Consider the following 18,308-nt stretch of genomic DNA (forward strand, 5'->3'; position numbering starts at 1 on the left):
TAAATACATACACTCCCACATATTTTTTATCACCAGTCTCAGATTTTTCAGTTGAGTCAGACCTTTATATTATGTTGCTTAATAAAGTATGTTACGTTTTGATGTGTATGATATTATCATATAGGTGCGTAAACCCTCAGCAAAAAATTCAGTATTTAACTCTGAAGGAGAAACTTGAGTTCTGAGGTATATTGAGGTTTTTCCCCCCAATAATAGATTTTTTAACTTGTTTGTTTGCATTTTGTGTAAGAGGTACATTGAGTTTTAAAGATAGATAAAAATCTAGAGATATTAAAGAAAAAGTAGATGAAGCCGACCCCCAACTAAGGCATTTAATTACTGTACCAAGTCACACTTTTAATTTATCTGATTAATTTGATGAATTTATCTGGTAATTTATCTGAGCATTATAGAATTATATCATCTCTTTTGCTCTGATAAAGTGGTAGGTAACGGCACTTTAGGAGCTTTGGACAAGTGATTTATTCTTTCTTGGTTTTACTCCCATTATTGGTAAAGAATGGGGCTAAAGTAGTCAATTGCTTCTATACCCTCCAGCTGTAAGATTTTATGGTTAGTGAATGTGAAACTTCAGAACATTCCTCATTTTCTAGAATTCTACACTAACAATTCATCGGTTTCACTCTGCTCCTTGTCTGGTAGTGAGTTTTGAGTCATTTATTTTAGTGAACACCATCACTTTTTGGATATCCCCAGGATCCAAATGAAAAAGAATTGTAAGAGGCAGTGGAGGAAGGACTAGCTCAGTGCAGAGAGAGGAAGGCTTCCTGTTTGTCACTGAAGCACCACAATGTCACATCTTCCAAATCTGGTGGTTTAATGCAAAATCCAGATTAAGGTAAAGAGAAGAAGGCAAATTTTGTGTCTATGTAGTCTTCTTTCTCTCTGTCTGCCAGTCAGACGGGGTGAAAGTGTTAGGTAGCGAAGAGCAGTTGTGAATAAGAGCACAAAATTAAGACAGCACTTTGAAATTTTGGAAAATTCTGCTTCATTTCCTCAAACAGAAATGAAGCCGAATTTACAAAAATGTCAATGACCTGTAATGATAAAATTAATGAAAACAAAAAAGTTCTTTTTAATGAATAAAGTAATAACAATTATCCTTAGTATCCAACTTTCATTAAAGGTTGAAGAAGAAAAGAAGAAGCACAAAAGCAGTGAAATGGAAATATCAGAAAACATAGATGCTGCTGCTGCTGCTGAGAATGGATTAATTCAACAAACGAGTGGAAGAGCTGATAAGCAGCGCTTTCCTGTTATGGAGAATGAGGATTCTGTCAGGTAAGCCTTCAGCAAGATTACAAAGTAGGTAATGCTAGTTTTCAATAAAGCAGATCCTAATTTGAGCTAATATTCGTGATTAATACATTTTATGTTTTTACTAGGGATATTCACCCTTGCTTGGCAATCAGGAAAATGCATCTTAACAATGAGATATTTTGTGCAGTCATAATGATAAATATTTTATTAAAAAAATAACCAATGTTGGCAAATGGGAGGAAAAAGGCATTCTCCTACCCTATTGGTAAATGAAATTGATAAATCTTGTTTGAAGGGTTATTTAGCAGCATGTTTCAAAATTTTGAATGTGTCATCCCTTTATCCCAACAGCTTCACTTCCAGGACTAGATCCTACAGGAACCATGACTTATGTAAACACACACAGACACTCCCAACACATTTACACGCACCCATACACATTCGAAGTATGTTTCTTATAGACTATTATATATATAAATATGACATATGTTAAGGGTGTGTAAAACCATAAATATGTCAAGGATATTCATGTAACTATGTTCCATATATTCATATATGTTAAGGATGTTTATTATACATTGTCATATCAAAAGGTTGGAGATGGTCTAAATACCCATCAACAAGGAAATTAAGTCATACTCATAAAATAATGTAGTATGCAACCATTTAAAAAAATGAAGTTAATCTACAGTGTACTGATTGTTTTAAAATTAAAGTATATTTGAAGCATTTGTTTTGATGTATCTTAAGCAAATTTTGTTAGAGTACTTCTAATGTCTGCTGAGTGGTAAAACAAAGTTTCATGCTACACTGGCATTCCACCTTGTTACCAACAAAATTGCGTTACTAGATTTTTGTGTTTTGTTCCCAATGTATGAGTGCTCAGATATTGGACCCTCAAATTAATCTGGATATTGCCGTGGGATTTCACGTGGCAATTTGTTCCCTAGCCTATATAAACATTTCAGTATATTGAGTACAACCTGTTAAAATGAAACACAGCAACAGATCCATCTACCAAATCAGGGGTTGGCAGACCTTTTCTGTAAAAGGCCAGCTAGTAAGTATTTTAGGCTTTGAAAACCCTAAGGTCTCTTTAACTGTAGTCTGAAATCTCTCCTAGACAATAGGTAAATGAATGGGTGTGACTGTGTTCCAGTAAACCTTTGCTTACAAAAACAGGTGATGGGCTGGCTTTGGCCTGTGGGTGGTAGCTTGCTGGCCCCTGCGCTGTAAACCAAGGTGCTACTGATGCAGTGCATCTTCTTTCTATGGGGGCCCTGCCTGCCTGCCATGACCCTTCCTTTCTAAAGAGACTGTGGAAGTATGCCCCACACCAGATGTCTCAACAGTGATTTCACATTATACAATTTACAGAAATTCAGTTTATAAACAAGAATCTTTTCTCTGCTTTATTTCTGTCAGAATTTTAATACGACTACTTTGCATATTTGAGTAGTATAAAATGTTCTAGAGTTAGATGACTTTCATCAAGCAAGAAATACTGCCTTGAAACTGTTAGTCTTTCTGTAGTCTTTATAAGCGTGAGGAAAATGGTGCTCAGGTTATACAGTATCATTATATATCAAGGAAATTTTCAAGGGGTCTTTTAGTTGTAGAATTTTGTGAATTTATTATTTAATGCTTTGGTCTGGCATTTTTTAAACCATTTAGTGTGACACATGTATGAAATTTTTAAAACTTTAAAGTATTACAAAAATACTACATATCATAATGTAAGATTTGAAAACTCCTGCTAAACAAGAAGAAAATTAGATCATCCACGGTCATGCCACTAAGCTAAGAGGTCCTTAAAAAGACTGTCTTTACTCCCTGATTCTCATTTCCCTTCCATTCAGTCTTGAGCTTTATCTAGCATTTTTCACTCCCACCACTCCTCCAAAATTGTTTTTTCAAGGTTCCCACTGATTTCCACTTTAATAAATCTAGTTATAATTTCTTAGACTTCATTTGACTTAACCCGTCAGAAATATTTGATAGAAATGGAAATTCTCTCCTGCAAGGTCCTTTCTTCATTCGGCCTTCAGGATATAACTCACTCACCTGGTTTCTCCCCACCTTTCTAATCCGTCCATCTCAGTCTGTTTTGCTTGTTTCTCCTCATCCCCACATTTGACACCTTGAAGTGTCACAATTCAATCTCTGATCATCTTTCTCATGATTTTTACTACCCTGTATATGCTAATGATTCCCCAATTTGTATCTCCAGCCCAGATCTCTCTCCTTAATTCCAGACCTATATATCAAACGGCCTACTTGATATGTCATTTGGAGAGCTGTTGGGTAACCATAACATGTCCAAAATTGAGCTCCTGATATTCTTTCTCCTGCCTGCCCCTCGTGTAGTCTTTCCTGTTTGAGTTAATGACAACTCTTCCAGTTGCTCTGCCAAAAAAATTTGATGTCATCTTTGACTGCTGTCTTCCTCTTTCTCTTATACCTCATATCTAATCTGTCAGCAAATCTTGTCAGGCTACCTTCAAAATATATTCAGAAGCCAGTCACACTTTCCATGCCCAAACCACTATCATCTGCCATCTAGAATAGTGTAATAGTCAGCTAATTGATCTTTTCTTTCTTTTTTTTCATTAACTCCATCAATTCTAAACACAAGGGAACTATTAAAACATGTCAGATTATGTCATTCCTCTGCTCAAAACCTTCTAATTGCCTCCCATTTCACTCAGAGAACATGGCAGAGTTCTTCCTAATACCTGCAAGGCCTTACATAATCTGTTCATCTCAGATCTCTGTCTCTGTCTCTGACTTGAGGTTCTGTTTTCTATCCCCTTCCCTCTGTTCCAGCCACACTGAATTTCTCACTATTCCTGAAACACTCCAGGCATACCTCTGCACTTGCTTCTGATTCTGTCTGGAATGCTTTTCCCCCAGATATCCTCAGGGCCTGCTCCTAACATTCCTTGGTTACTTAAAACCCACTTTCTCATCAAGATCTTTCTTGGCCATCCTGACTGATATTTCAACCAACCTTCCCTCTACAACACATCAAAATTTCATTTCTCTGCTATGCTGCAAATTTTGCCTATCTGGTTTGGTGTTACTGTGTGTTTACTTCACTCTCATGAGTAGGGTATTTGTGTGTTCACTGCTGCATCCTCAGTGCCTAGAAAAGGGCCTACCTATCACACAGTACTACTCAGTGAACGGAGTTTAACCTGTGTATGGTTCTAAACATTGTCATGGTTCTCCCTTAAACAAAAAAGTAGTCTTGGTGTGGGCCCATTCTAACAATTTTACCTGTCAACTATCTGCATTTTTTTCATTCTTTCTGGCTCTTTCTAATAAGCCATCTTCTCTCTATGAAAGTTTTTCCATTTAGGGAGGAAAGTCCAATATTGTAGTTAACTCACTCTTTATTCTTTGAGTGGTATTTATGATCATTTTAATTATGGTAAAATGGATCAAAGGAATAGCAAACTTCCTTGCTATTTTATTAAGAAAAATAAAATATAATGGTGTTAAATTATTATAGGACTTTAAAAAATTCTTGCCAAAGGAAAATCAGCCTTGAATATCTGAAGTAAAAAGATGAAGTTGGGATTTACTGCTCTCTATAGTAAGACAGCGCTCTGCTGGTCAGGCACAGACTTTTCTAACAAGCAGAGCAGCTCGCTGTTCTTCCTTGAGTTTTGGGAAGAGTGGAGTTTAAGGACTGGTGGACTTTCAGAGGCCAAGTGGTTTGATGGCATCTGAAGCAGCGTGGCTCTTGGGTGAGACTGCTCTTGATTGGTGGGCACTCCAAGCCGTGTTTCGTGGAGTGAGTTTGTCTCTGATTGGCTTTCTTTCAGAAGGAAGGGGCTGATGTTGACTGGCTGGTGAGTGAGGCCAGTGGTCATTGATTGATCAAACACATTTACAGCTGGTTCTGGTAGCGTCTTGTTACCATGGCCACATGTTAGTCTTTTCCTAAGTTTGAGGCCACTTGAACAAGATATTTTCTGGTTAAAAGTTGCCATCCAGGGGCTAGCCCCCATGGCGGAGTGGTTAGGTTTGCACACTGTGCTTCCAGGGCCCAGAGTTTCCCTGGTTTGGATCTTGGGCCTGGGCCTAGCACTGCTCATCAAGCCATGCTGAGGCAGCATCCCACACAGCAGAACTAGAAGGACCTACAACTAGGATATACAGCTATGTACTGGGGGGCTTTGGGGAGAAGAAAAAACAAACGAAGATTGGCAACAGATGTTAGTTTGGGGCCAATCTTTAAAAAAAAAAAGTTGCTTTCTATTAACTATGTTCAAAATGAAAACCATGTCATATTCTATAATTACAGACTTATAATCAGACTTCGGTTTGCCTGGGAAGCTCTCTTTCCCTTTCTCTTCTGAAGTTTAACTTTGCTGCATGAATATTCTTGGTTGGCCATTTTTCCTTTCAGCACTTTGAATATGTCATCCTCCTCTCTCCTGGCCTGCAAGGTCTCTGCTAGAAATCCACTGATAGACTTATGGAGGTTCTGTTATGAGTTACAAGCCTCTTTTTTTTTCTCTTGCTGCTTTTTAGATTCTCTCTTTGTCTTTGATTTTTGACAATTTTATTGTAATGCGTGTTGGAGTGGCTCTCTTTCAGTTGAGTTTGTTTGGTGACCTACGAGCTTCAGGAACTTGGATATCCAAAGCCTTCCACTGGTTTGGCAAGTTCTCAGCCGTTATGTCTCTAAATAAGCCTCCTGCCTCTTTCTCTCTCTCTTCTTCTGCAACTGTGATAATTTGCAAATTGTTTCCTTTGATGGTATCCAGTAATTCACATAGGCTTTCTTCTCTCTTCTTCATTTTTTTTTCTTTGTTCTCCTCTGATTGGATAATTTCAAAGTTCTTATTTTTTAATTTGCAGATTCTTTCTTCTGCTTGATCTATTTTGCTGTCAGTATTCTCTATTGCATTTTTATGTGTGTGTGAAGAAGACTGGCCCTGAGCTAACATCTCTTGCCAATTTTTCTCTTTTTGCTTGAGGGAGATTGTCACTGAGCTAGCATCTATGCCAATCTTTCTCTATTTTATGTGGGATGTCACCATAGCATGGCTTGACAAGTGGTGCTAGGTCCATACCTGGGATCGGAACCTGCCAACCTGGGCTGCTGAAGCGGGGTATGCGAACTTAACCTCTAGGCCACCAGGCCGGCCCCCTCTATTGCATTCTTTATTTCATTCATTGTATTCTTTAGCTCCAGAATTTCTGTTTGGTTCTGTTTTATTGTTTGTATCTCTTTGTAAACTTCTCATTTGTTTGTGTATTGTTTTCCTGGTTTTGTTGAATAGTCTTTCTGTGTTTTCTTGTAGCTCATTGAGTTTCCTTAAAACTGCTGTTTTGAATTCTGTGTTGGGTAAATTGCAAATTTCCACATCTTTGGGATTGGTTACTGGAAGAGTATTGTGGTCCTTCGGTAGTGTCGTTTCCTTGATTTTTCATGTTCCTTGAGGTTTTGCATTGCAGTCTTTGCATTTGAAGTAGCAGTTACCTCTTTCAGTCTTTAATAACTGCCCTCTCCAATGCATCCAGACTTGTATTGTTTTGCTCCAGTGGAGTGCTGGATGGAACTTCTCTGCTGGAACCCTGGGTTTCCACAAAGGCTCTCTCATCTGACAATGATTATCCAAGACTGCTTTCCAGGGGCTCCTGGATGCTGCTGAGAGTGGCTGGAACCAATTCGTGGGCCATATAGGGTCCACAGTTGGGACCTGGGTCTATACAATTGTTACCTGATGCGTGGTTGGGTGAGATACCTCCCAGGTCACTTGGCCTATGGTGCTAGATCCCACAGCCCCCACACAGGCACCTTTGTCCATGGATGACTGCCAGATTAGTGGTGGTGATTGGGGGGCACGATGAGGTACATCTTATTCAGCATGATGCTGACGTCGCTCTGACATATGGATATTTTAAAAGTAAAATCCCCCCCAAGATATTTCCCTGATTTCTTCTTTCATGTTGTGTGTGCTTCATGCTATTTTAAAAATCATTTCAATTAAGCATTATTATATTTAAAAGCAAGACCAAAACTATAGCACAAATCTAATGATTTACTCCCACGTTTGAGTCCTTGCTTTTAGACAGTAAACTTGATTTTTAGTGTAGCATTCAGGGTTCTTCAGAATTTCTTTCCTGACTCATCTCTCACTACTTGCTTCCATGTATTTTATACTTTTCCTTTCAAGGTCCTAGGAAACACCTAGATGCCGTACATGTACCTAATCTTTGTGCTCACGTTCTAATCTCTGAGAAGAATGATTTTTTTCCCATTTCTTTTCCTGGCGACCTCGTGTGTTTTATCTCTTTTGTAAAGCTTTCCTTGTGCTCACTTACAATTTTTCACATGTCAACTATTAATAACTGTATCATAATTGTACATCCAACTTTGAAGCAGGAATGTGTATTTCCTTCCCTATGTACTTCATGATTGTTTTCTGAATTAATGAATAAATTAAGATGATGAGAATTAGAATTTATGAAAATTGTTTTTTATTGTTTATCAGTAGAATTATTAGAAAACATTGGCTTTTTTATGGATTTTTTCAAGTAGTGCTCCTGGCTTGCATATGAAGGAAGTAAAGAAAACTAAGGATGAAAAATGGACACCAAAAGAATCTGTGATTACCCCAATGTTTGAGAAGGCCGACTCGCTACCTGGAGGTCTACTACAAGTGAATGATGACAGCAGTTTAAGTGAAACAGATCAGGATGATGGGAGGTAAAATCTATAAACTCTTTATTTCTAGCAGAAAGCATATTACCACTGATTACTTTTTCTGGAAACAAAATAGCTTAGTGCAGTGTACAGGCCAAGGTAAGAGAATGCTCAACTACATCTAACAAACACTGCTGAAAGGTTAAGATGAGGACAAGCGACTTTGACAAGGAGCAGTTTCAATAAACAGTTGCCCTTGAAGCCAGACTATAGTGAATAAGTGTAAACAACTCCTTAGAGAATATTTACTGTGAAAGACAATAGGGGACATGGGTGATAACTGAAGAAGAATGTGGAGTTCAATCAAGTTTTTTCTTTCTTTCTTTCTTTCTTTCTTTCTTTCTTTCTTTCTTTCTGTGAAGATGGGAGCTTTTAGAGTATGTTTGTATGCCGTTGGAAATGATCCAGTGGAGAATGACATGTTTATTAATTTAATTTTGCCTGCATTTCCAATATTAGAAAGCTTATTGATTGTATTACATTATCTTTGAAAGATGATAGTAAACTAATTGTCCATAGTACTTCTATTCACGTATAGCTTTACGGTAAGAACTTGTCCGTTCAGAATTCGTTCTGACGTGGAATATTCTCATATACAGGCACACCCCGTTTTATTGGGCTTCACTTTATTGTGCTTCACAAACATTGCATTTTTCACAAGACCCTCCACCAGCAAAAAGATTATGATTCTCTGAAGGCTCAGATGATAGCATATTTTAGCAATAAAGTATTTTTTAATTAAGGTCTAGTCATTGTTTTCTTAGATACAATGCTATTGTACACTTACTAGACTACAGTATAATGTAAACACAGCTTTCATATGCCCTAGGAAACCAAAAAATTTGTGTGACTTGCTTTATTGTGACGTTCGCTTTATTGCGGTGGTCTGGAACCAAACCTGCAATATCTTCGAGGTGTGCCTGTAATTGAATATGCACATGATTACTTAAAAGTTATACTATTATACATAGATTTTTAAAAATTATATAGTCATAAGTAATGTAAACACTTAGGCCACATTGAATAGAATTTAATCATTCCTTGATGTTTCTAGGTATTATAATGCCTTTGACGGTATCATCATGAATAGCTGGGTTTTGTAAGGTACTCTAAAGTATCAGGTTTATGAACTTAATAGTTGTTATGTTCTGGGGAAAAGGGGAAGATTTCGAAATGTTTGTGTACACTAGAAAAATAAACTGTTAATCTATCACAGATGATTACTTTTGGATTATATAGTTCTAAATTACAAAAGCTGTGCTTCCTGTACCAACAGTGTTATGGATACATATTGTGTGCTCAGTAAGCATGTGTTGAATGCTTGAGTAAGCAGTTAAATGGATGAATGAATGCCTGTTGATGAATTTCTTTAGAAAAAACAAATCTTTAGTTTATTGTAAGTAGGTTTCCAATATTGCCTAGGTGTAAAGTCTTTTTATTTCAAAAATATGTGTAAGATTCAGAAATTATGATTTATAATTATAGCTAAAAATGGAGTAATAATATAGATTCATTTGCTATTATATACTTAGAAACACCAAAAAATAAATATTACTTTCCCAGCATATTGTGAAACACGTGTTTTGAAGCCGGATTTCCTGAGTTTGAATTGTGGGTCTCCTATTGACCAGCTGTATGAGGGCTGGGCAAGTTACCTAGCCTTTCAGGATTATTAAAAAAGGATTTCCTTCATATAGGGACTTAGATAATACTTTCCAAATAGGTTTTAGTGCCAGTAAAAGCTTGCTTTTATTGAAAGTGACAACCAAAGACCCTGGTATATTTTTTTTCCTATCAAATAATACAAGTAACATTATATTTTTGCTTTGACCGTCAGCTTAATCTAAATTTAATACTTTGTTAATATTATTAGTATATTTTCTTTGTCCCTTAATGTTACTCTTTCTATTTATTATGTAATCCCACTATGGAAAGTTAGTTACAATTGTGGAGATTTTATATTTAAAAAAACAGGTTTAGATATTCTTTGTATTTTAAGTATTTAATATTTGCCTGAGAAGAATTGTTTGTTTTCTTAGGCCTGCGAAGAAAACATCTAATGAAAAGAACAAGGTATTGTAACAAATAAATTATCAAAAATATTATTCTGTAGTAAAAAAATACATTATAAAAGGTATAGTGGAAAAAATAGAAAATCTTCCTTTGTTGTAATACATTTACTTTGAAAAGGTAATTTAGAGACATGAATTATTGATAAAAGGTATCTTTGATAAAAATCAGTTGTTTTAAGAAGAATCTGTATTTGCTTTTATAAAAAGATATTTATCACCTCTGTACACTTAGTATATTTTATAAATATTTTTGGGACATTTTGAAATAGTATTATTTATTTGTAGGTCAAAAAGCAAATTAATTCTCTGGATGACCTTGCTGACTTAACTCAGTCATCTGAAACAGCCTCAGAGGATTGCGAGTTGCCATACTCCAATTATATGAATTCCATGTTGCTAATTGAACAACTTGGCGTGGATTGTAAAGGTAGGACCATTGTATGAAAATAAAGCCTTTTTATGTCCAGTAGTCTCCCCTTTATCTGTGAGGGATGCATTTCAAGACCCCCATTAGATGCCTGAAACCACGGATAGTACTGACCCCTAGATATACTATGATTTTTCCTACACATACATACCTATGATAAAATTTGCTTTATAAATTACGCATAGTAAGAGATGAACAGCAATAACTGCACATGAATCAAGTGTATGATTTAATAGTTTTGACATATGTATACACGTATGACACCATCACCACAATTCCGAAGGTTAACATGTCCATCATCCCTGAAAGTCTCCTCATGCCCCTTTATATTCCCTTATTGAAAACTGCCAAATTGTTTTCTAAGTCATTGTACCCATTTTCCATTCCCATCAGCAACAGATGAGAGTTTCAATTCTTCCATATTTTCACACTTAGTATTGTCAGCTTCTTAAATCTTAGACCATTGTGATGAGTGTGTAGTATATATGTCGTTATGGTTTCAATATGCATTTCCCTAATAATGAGCATCTTTTCACATGCTTATTTGCCATCTGTTTATCTTCTTTGAACTAACTGTTTAAATCTTTTGCCTTTTAAAACGTTAGGTTGTTTGTGTTCTTATTTGTTGAGTTTTGAGAATTCTTTATATATTCTAGATACAATTCCTTTTTCAGCTATATTTTTTTGCAAAAATTTTTTTCCTAGTCTGTTGCTTGTCTTTTCATTCTCCTAACAGTGTCTTTTGAAGAGCGGAAGTTTTCCCTTTTGATGAAGTTTAATTTATCCATTTGTTCTTCTATGGATTTTGCTTTTGGTGTTCATATCTAAGAAATCGTTGCCTACCACAAGGTCACAAAGATTTTCTTCTCTGCTTTCTTTTTTAGTTTGTTAATATAGTGAATAACATTACTTGATTTTTGAACGTTAAATTAACCCTGCTTTCCTGGGATAAACAGCATTTGGTCATGACAAACTATCCTTTTAATGTATCGTTGGAATTGATTTGCTAATGTTTTATTTAGAATTTTTACCTCCATGCTCATGATGTAGTTTTCGTTCTTGTAATATCTTTGTCTGGTTTTAGTTTCAGGGTAATGCCAGCCTGATAGAATGAGTTGGGATGTATTTCTCCTCTTCACTTTTTTGGGAGACTTTGTATAGAACTGGTGTTATTTCTTTCTAAAATGTTTGGTAGAATTCACTAGTGTAGCCATTTGGGCCTGGAATTTTCTTTATGGGAAGGTCTTTAACCAGAACGTTAGTTTCTGTTATAGATATAGGGCTACTTAGCTTCTCTGTTCTTTCTTGAGTGACCTTTGGTAATTTCTGTCTTTCAGGGAATTTACCCACTTCATCTGAGTTGTCAAATTTATTTACATAAAATTCCTAATGGTACTCTGTTACTCTTTTAATGTCTGTAGAATGTGTAGTAATGTCGCATTCCTCATGTCTGATATTGTTAATCTCTGCCTTCTCTCTTTTTTTCCTTATCAGGCTGGCTAGAGATTTGTCACTTTTATTGATCTCCTGAAAGCATTTGGTTTCATTGACTTTTCTCTATTTTCAGTTTTTTGTGTCGTTGATTTTGCTTTTGATGTTTATTACTTTCTTTTTCTCCTTACTTTGGTTTAATGTACTCTTCTTTTTCTAGTTTCTTAAGGTGAAAACCTTTCTTCTTTTCTAATGCAGACATTCACTGCTATAAATGTCTATGTCAGCACTACTGTAGCAGCATTCCACAAATTCTGATATCTTTGTTTTCATTTTCATTCAGTTCAAAATACTTTTTAATTTCTCTTTTCACTGCCTCTTTGACCCAGGATTTATTTAGATTTGTGTTATTTAGTTTCCAAATATTTGAGTATTTTCCAGAGATATTTTTATTCTTGATTTCCAATTTGGTTGCTTTGAGGTCAGGGAACATACTTTGTATGACTTAACTCTTTTTTTGGCTTATTGGCTATGTGTCTTCTGTTTTGCTATTTTAGTGATTACTTTAGTGTTTATGACTTTAAGTTCTCACAGTTCACCTTCAAGTAATACTCTACCACATCATATGTAGTATAAGAAAATTGCAGTAGTTTACTTTCATTTCTTCTCTTCTAACCAGATCCTTCCTGGATCTATGGGATTATAGTTTTCATTAAGTTTAGAAGTTTTGGGCCACTTTTTCTTCAAATATTTTTTTCTGTCCCTTTCCCCCAGCTTTTTGGGGAATTGTATATTAGCCATTTGAAGTTTTCTCACAGTTCATGGATGTCAAACTTACTAACCTTTTATTTTGTAATAACTAATATGTATTTATTCCCCTCCAGTGTATTTTTCATCATTGACATCATAATCTGCATCTCTATAAGTGCTATTTGGTTTTTAAAAGAGGCTTCCATGCCTCTACATAGCTCTTTGAGCTTTGTTTGGGGATACAGTTAAGTTACTTATAAACAGTTTGATCCTTTCTGATGTTGCTGTTATGATGTGTTAGGTTCATCCAGAGCAGCGCTCAGCCTGTACCTGATTATTCCCCACTACTGAAGCACGAGGTTTCTGACTATTCAAGTCATTGGCGTGTGAATTATGAGTTTTTCCAGCCTGGCTAATGTGAATAGACACTATTCCTGGTGCCGTGTGAGCACCAGGCACTGTTTCATGCCTTTTCAGGTGGATTGTTCCCCTGGTCCCAGGGGTTTCCTCACCTGTGTGTACTGTGCACTACTCTGCTGAACACCCAGGGGCCCCTCTGCACATCTCCAGGGTTCTTCCTCTGTTCCACTATATACTCTCCAGTGTTCTGACCTGTGATCTCCACCTGCCTTGGTTTCACCAGACTCTCAGCTTCACCACCTCCACTCAGGGAGTCTGGTGGGCTCTACCTCAGTTCCTTCTCCCTGTATTGTGGCCTGGACATTCTCTCAAGGCAGTGAGGTGGGCATTTGTTAGGCTAACTTCAGTTGTTTTGGGGATCACTGCCCTTCATTGCCTGAAGTCCTTTGTCTTGAAAATCATTTTTATGTATTTTGTCTGTTTGGCTTTTGCTTGTTTCGGGTAGGAAGGTAAATCACTACCTGTTACTCCATGTTGGCTAGAAGCAGATTGCAGTAGACTTCGGCACATGCTGTAGACCGTCTAGAATGCCCTTATTCCTCCTTTGATTCATTGCTTCCTGCTCATCCTTCATTTCTCAGTGTAGCCATCTCTTCCTCAGGGAGGTCTTCCCTGGGCCCAGTCTAGATCAAGTTCTGTTATGTGATCATAGAACTCTGTTTTCTTATAATATCTACCTGAATTTATAATTAACATTTGTCTTTCTCCTCTGCTAGACTTTAAGCTAAACAAGAGCCAGGGGTCTTGTCTGTTTGATCTGCAGAGCTTAGAGTAATGTCTTCCATGTTGCAGGTGCTCAATATGCATTTGTTCGACATATGAATAAGAAAACGTGAAACTGCACAGTCCTTTATGCACAAAAAAAATACCCATATTTTATTTCTATTTTTGTTTTCTCCCTGATGCAGATTCTGTTAGCCTATTGAAAATCCAGAATGCAGTTCTTTCATATGAAAGATTAATAGAACTTAAAAAAAATCACTGTGAATTACTTACAGGAAAAATTAAAAAAATGGAAAATAAGGTTAGTGGACTACAAAAGGAGCTATCAGAAACGAAAGAAATGAAGTCACAGTTAGAGCATCAAAAAGTGGAATGGGAACGAGAAGTCTGCAGTTTGAGGTATTGAACATCTTCATTTTAAAGAAATATTTGAACTATTTACTTTTATACTACAGTAAATGTAGAAGTTTTGTAATTGCTAACTGACCTTCTGGGATTTTACAGGGGAAAAAATGTCTTTAGTATTGTGGAGTATGAAATTCTTAGAAATGATATAGGAAGTTCTTAACAGTGATACTTTAAGACCAAATGGGAGACCACTATATGGAAACCTCATTATTTATTTAGGAAATTAATTTTCAGTTGTTTTTCATTTTTCTGTATTACAATTAATGCTGCAAGGAATGTCTTTTTTTCTTTTTTTCAAAGCCAATCTTCTTTTTTTCTTCTTCTTCTCCCTAAAATCCTCCAGTACATAGTTGTAGATTCTAGTCGTGAGTGCCTCTGGCTGTGCTATGTGGGACACCGCCTCAACATGGCCTGATGAGCGGTGCCATGTCCTCTCCCAGGATCCGAACTGGCAAAACCCTGGGCCGCCGAAGTGGAGTGCGTGAACTTAACCACTAGGCCATGGGGCCGGCCCCAGGAATATAAATCTTTTATATAAATCTATTTCTACATTTCTTACTATTTACTTTTTGATTTTATTTTTTTTTCCTTTTTCTCCCCAAAGCCCACCGGTACATAGTTGTATATTCTTTGTTGTGGGTCCTTCTAGTTGTGGCATGTGGGACACTGCCTCAGTGTGGTTTGATGAGCAGTGCCATGTCTGCGCCCAGGATTCGAACCAATGAAACACTGGGCCGCCTGCAGCAGAGCGTGCGAACTTAACCACTCGGCCATGGGGCCAGCCCCTTTACTATTTACTTTTAATAAATTCTTCAATATAGTATTATTTGGTTAAAGCATAAGAACTTTTAAATAGGTCTTTGATCCATATTTCTTACATCAGTCTCAAGAAAGTTTATAATAATTTTCATTCCCACCAGAGTATGAAATGAGCATTTTTCTCAAGACTAAAAAATTACAAAATGTATGCAGTTTTATTCTTCACATATGCATGGAATAAAAAGTAAGATGGAAGGTGATTACCAATTAGTTTATTCAAAATCTCTCTCATACGTAGATAAAATTAATTCAGAGGTCTGTGGTGAAAGCACATATTACTCTTAATTGTTTACTTAATATGGAGCCTGTCTTGTTCCAAAAGGGATTTTAAAATGATTTATAAAGTAGATAATAATCTACAAGATAAGTTGAAAGTGTTGCAAGAGAAGAAACGTAGAAAGTGAGGGGCCCCAGATAGCAGCCTCCCTTGCCTAGTCCTGGGTGACAGGATCCTGCAGATGGTTGTTGTCTAGACATCTGCTGTTGTGTCTTACACTGTAAGTCACTTTTAGTCAGTATTACTTCACTGTGATATTTTGTGAACTTGGAATTTTCATTCTAGTGAATTTATGAACTTGTTTATAAACAATGAGTTCTCTTTTCAATTAGTAACTAATCTGTCCTAATAGAGTGCTAATTATGACTGTGGAAAAAAGTAATTTTCAACTCTAACTTTACTGAATAATTTCAAAATTCCTTTCCTACAATATTTACCAGAGTGACTGTTGACTAAAACTAAGCAGCAGAATGTTTTTTCATTGCCACCTTTCAAGTATATATATCTTTTGAAAGAGATTTAAGTAAGAAATTAAAAACATGAGGTTTAGAAAGGAAAAAAATTTGAGAAGATAGAAATTTCATTAGGATAATAAACCAACATATGTAGAACCCGATCATAAAATGAATTTTTCTTTTTCCAAACAAAATGAATTTTAAGATAAGCATATTTAACTGCAGATTTACCTTAAAACAAGAAGAAGAGAAGAGAAGAACTGCTGATAAGTTATATGAAAAAATTAGGGAGCAATTAAGAAGAAAAGAAGAACAATATAGTCAAGAAGTTGAAATGAAACAACAGCTTGAACTCACTCTTAGAACACTAGACACGGAATTGAGGACTGTGAGAAATAATCTGAATCAGGTAAGTTAATCTAGGTAAGAAATGCATATTTCTAACATTGTTTCATTACTATTACTTGTAATAGCTCTGGTTTCGTGTATATATGGGTTTAAAACAAACCAAAAATGTTATCGCATCCTAAATATGAGCTGTGACATTTATAGCTAACATTATTAACTTATTGCAATTCTTGGCACCTAAGAGATGCTCTGTATGTGTTTTCTGTATGAAGGAATGGAAGGTAAATTGAGCCTAATCATTAACATAAATGTTAATTTTAGCTTTTTTATGTTAAAATACAGGCTAAATTGCCTTAAGACTGTGATGAAACTAGTAAATGTTTGTAAAGAAATTTTATTTCACGATACTATGTCTACCTGTAATTTTGCTCTATGATGAATTTAGCTATCATTTAAATTAAAATTTGAGTTATTCATGAGGGATAAAGTCCTTTCATATTAAAAGAGCTACTTCCTTTTAACATTTTTTTTTGAGTTTCTACTCTTAACCTTTGATTCTTTTTAGTAGTAGGAAACCAAAAGCCTAATGAAATGTGTCTCTAGGTTGTGGAAGAGCGAAATGACACTCAGAGGCAACTTTCTCGAGAACAGAATGCCAGAATATTACAAGATGGAATTCTGACCAACCACCTTTGCAAACAAAAGGAGATAGAAATGGCTCATAAGAAATTGAACACTGAGGTATTTTCTTTAGTCGTTTTCACATATGTGTATTTATCCTTTTTTGTGTGTATATATTTAAAAAACCAACGCTATACATCATGGAAAGTATAGAGGACTTTTAAAGCATAGATACAGTCATGCATCACTTAATGATGGGGGTATGTTCTGAGAAATGCATTGTTAGGCAATTTCGTTGTTGTGCAAACATCATAGAGTGTACGTATACAAACCTAGATGCTATAGCCTGCTACACACCTAGGCTATATGGTACTAATCTTCTGGAACCACCATTGTATAAGCAGTACATTGTTGACCAAATGTTGTTATGTGGTGCATGACTATATATATTTTTGGGGGGGGGGGTGGCATTTTTTGTCCATTGGAAAAAGTAATATTCTTAATTCAAATCCGTTTGTCTGTAATAGTCAAGTAGTGATATTTCCAATGGCCTCATCCAAAGGAGAGGCTTTTAATATTTTTCATAGGAATTAATGAGCTTTCCATAATCTCAAAACTATTGGTATTAACAACTATTGCTATTAACAGATGTTCCAGTTTTGGGCAGTGATTTCACCGCCTTGATATATTAATAGAGAGGTTTATCACTTCCACTGATGGTAAAGAGAAACAGTGTAGCCAGTTTAGAGACCATGTTTTGGATGTTATTCTTCTATTTTTGAGAAAAGTAACAATTTGCTCCAAATTGTATCCTATTTCAGGACAAGGAACTTTTGAAAACAATAATATGCTAAATTAGTGATAATTTATGGATGAATATTTTATTCCTAGTGAAACAGTTCAGTGTATTTTCCCCCTATTTTGCAGTTATTGCTGTTTTAAACATTATGAAGAGGAAATAAAAGTTATTGCAGCAGCAAATAGTCTCATGATTTTCTGAGAAGAACTCTATAAGTTTGACTTTATTTACCGTTACTGTTTTGAAATATAAGGCTTCTTTCGTATGTATCTGTTTCCAGTAAAGAAGTAGCTGTGGTTTGTCACAAGAGCACTAGTAGTAGAGTCAGAAGCCCTGGGGAAATCAGCTTGCTCGTATTCCAGAACTGTGACAACTCAACAAGTTCGGTGATGGATATAGAGATGCTTAGTATAACACCTAGATGTATGACTTGTCAGTAGATGGAATTTTTATGACTGACTATAAAAATGTTAGAAAAGTAGATTATCTGTGGAATATTCTCAAGGAAAAGGACTTTAGGAGATTTCATCTGTCCAAATGTATGCAGAGCTGAGGCTCCTACTCTGGGGCAGGTGGATAGGTTAGATGTCAGACTGCAAACTCAAGTTTTAATGTAGTCAGATTTATCAGTCTTTTATTTATGCCTCTGAGTTTGTTGTAGTTCAGAGAAAGGCCTTTCCCATTCTGAGATTCTTAAAAATTCTCTCATGGTTTCTTTTTTACTTTCGTGGACTCATTGTCTTCAATTAAATT

The 18,308-nt window shown here is 35.9% G+C and overlaps 1 protein-coding gene across 35 annotated transcripts in view; it reads left to right on the forward strand.

Moving 5' to 3' along the window:
* ANKRD26 (ankyrin repeat domain containing 26) overlaps positions 1–18,308 on the forward strand; it is an 85,457-nt gene that overhangs the window by 40,242 nt on the left and 26,907 nt on the right. For 18 of the 35 annotated variants that reach the window (XR_011499213.1, XM_044762029.2, XM_070500848.1 and 15 more), the window contains 7 exons: positions 1,148–1,302; positions 7,838–8,008; positions 10,045–10,078; positions 10,363–10,504; positions 14,014–14,227; positions 16,013–16,196; positions 16,739–16,876. Coding sequence is in view for 34 of the 35 variants with exons in the window: in XM_044762029.2 (XP_044617964.2) it covers positions 1,148–1,302; positions 7,838–8,008; positions 10,045–10,078; positions 10,363–10,504; positions 14,014–14,227; positions 16,013–16,196; positions 16,739–16,876 (1,038 nt within the window). In the remaining variant the exon portion in view is untranslated. The remainder of the gene's footprint in view (positions 1–1,147; positions 1,303–7,837; positions 8,009–10,044; positions 10,079–10,362; positions 10,505–14,013; positions 14,228–16,012; positions 16,197–16,738; positions 16,877–18,308) is intronic. The other 17 variants (XM_070500849.1, XM_070500857.1, XM_070500861.1 and 14 more) reach the window with 3 other exon arrangements.

This window comes from Equus asinus, chromosome 29 (assembly GCF_041296235.1).
Source record: "Equus asinus isolate D_3611 breed Donkey chromosome 29, EquAss-T2T_v2, whole genome shotgun sequence".
In the NCBI taxonomy this organism is placed as follows: Eukaryota; Metazoa; Chordata; class Mammalia; order Perissodactyla; family Equidae; genus Equus; species Equus asinus.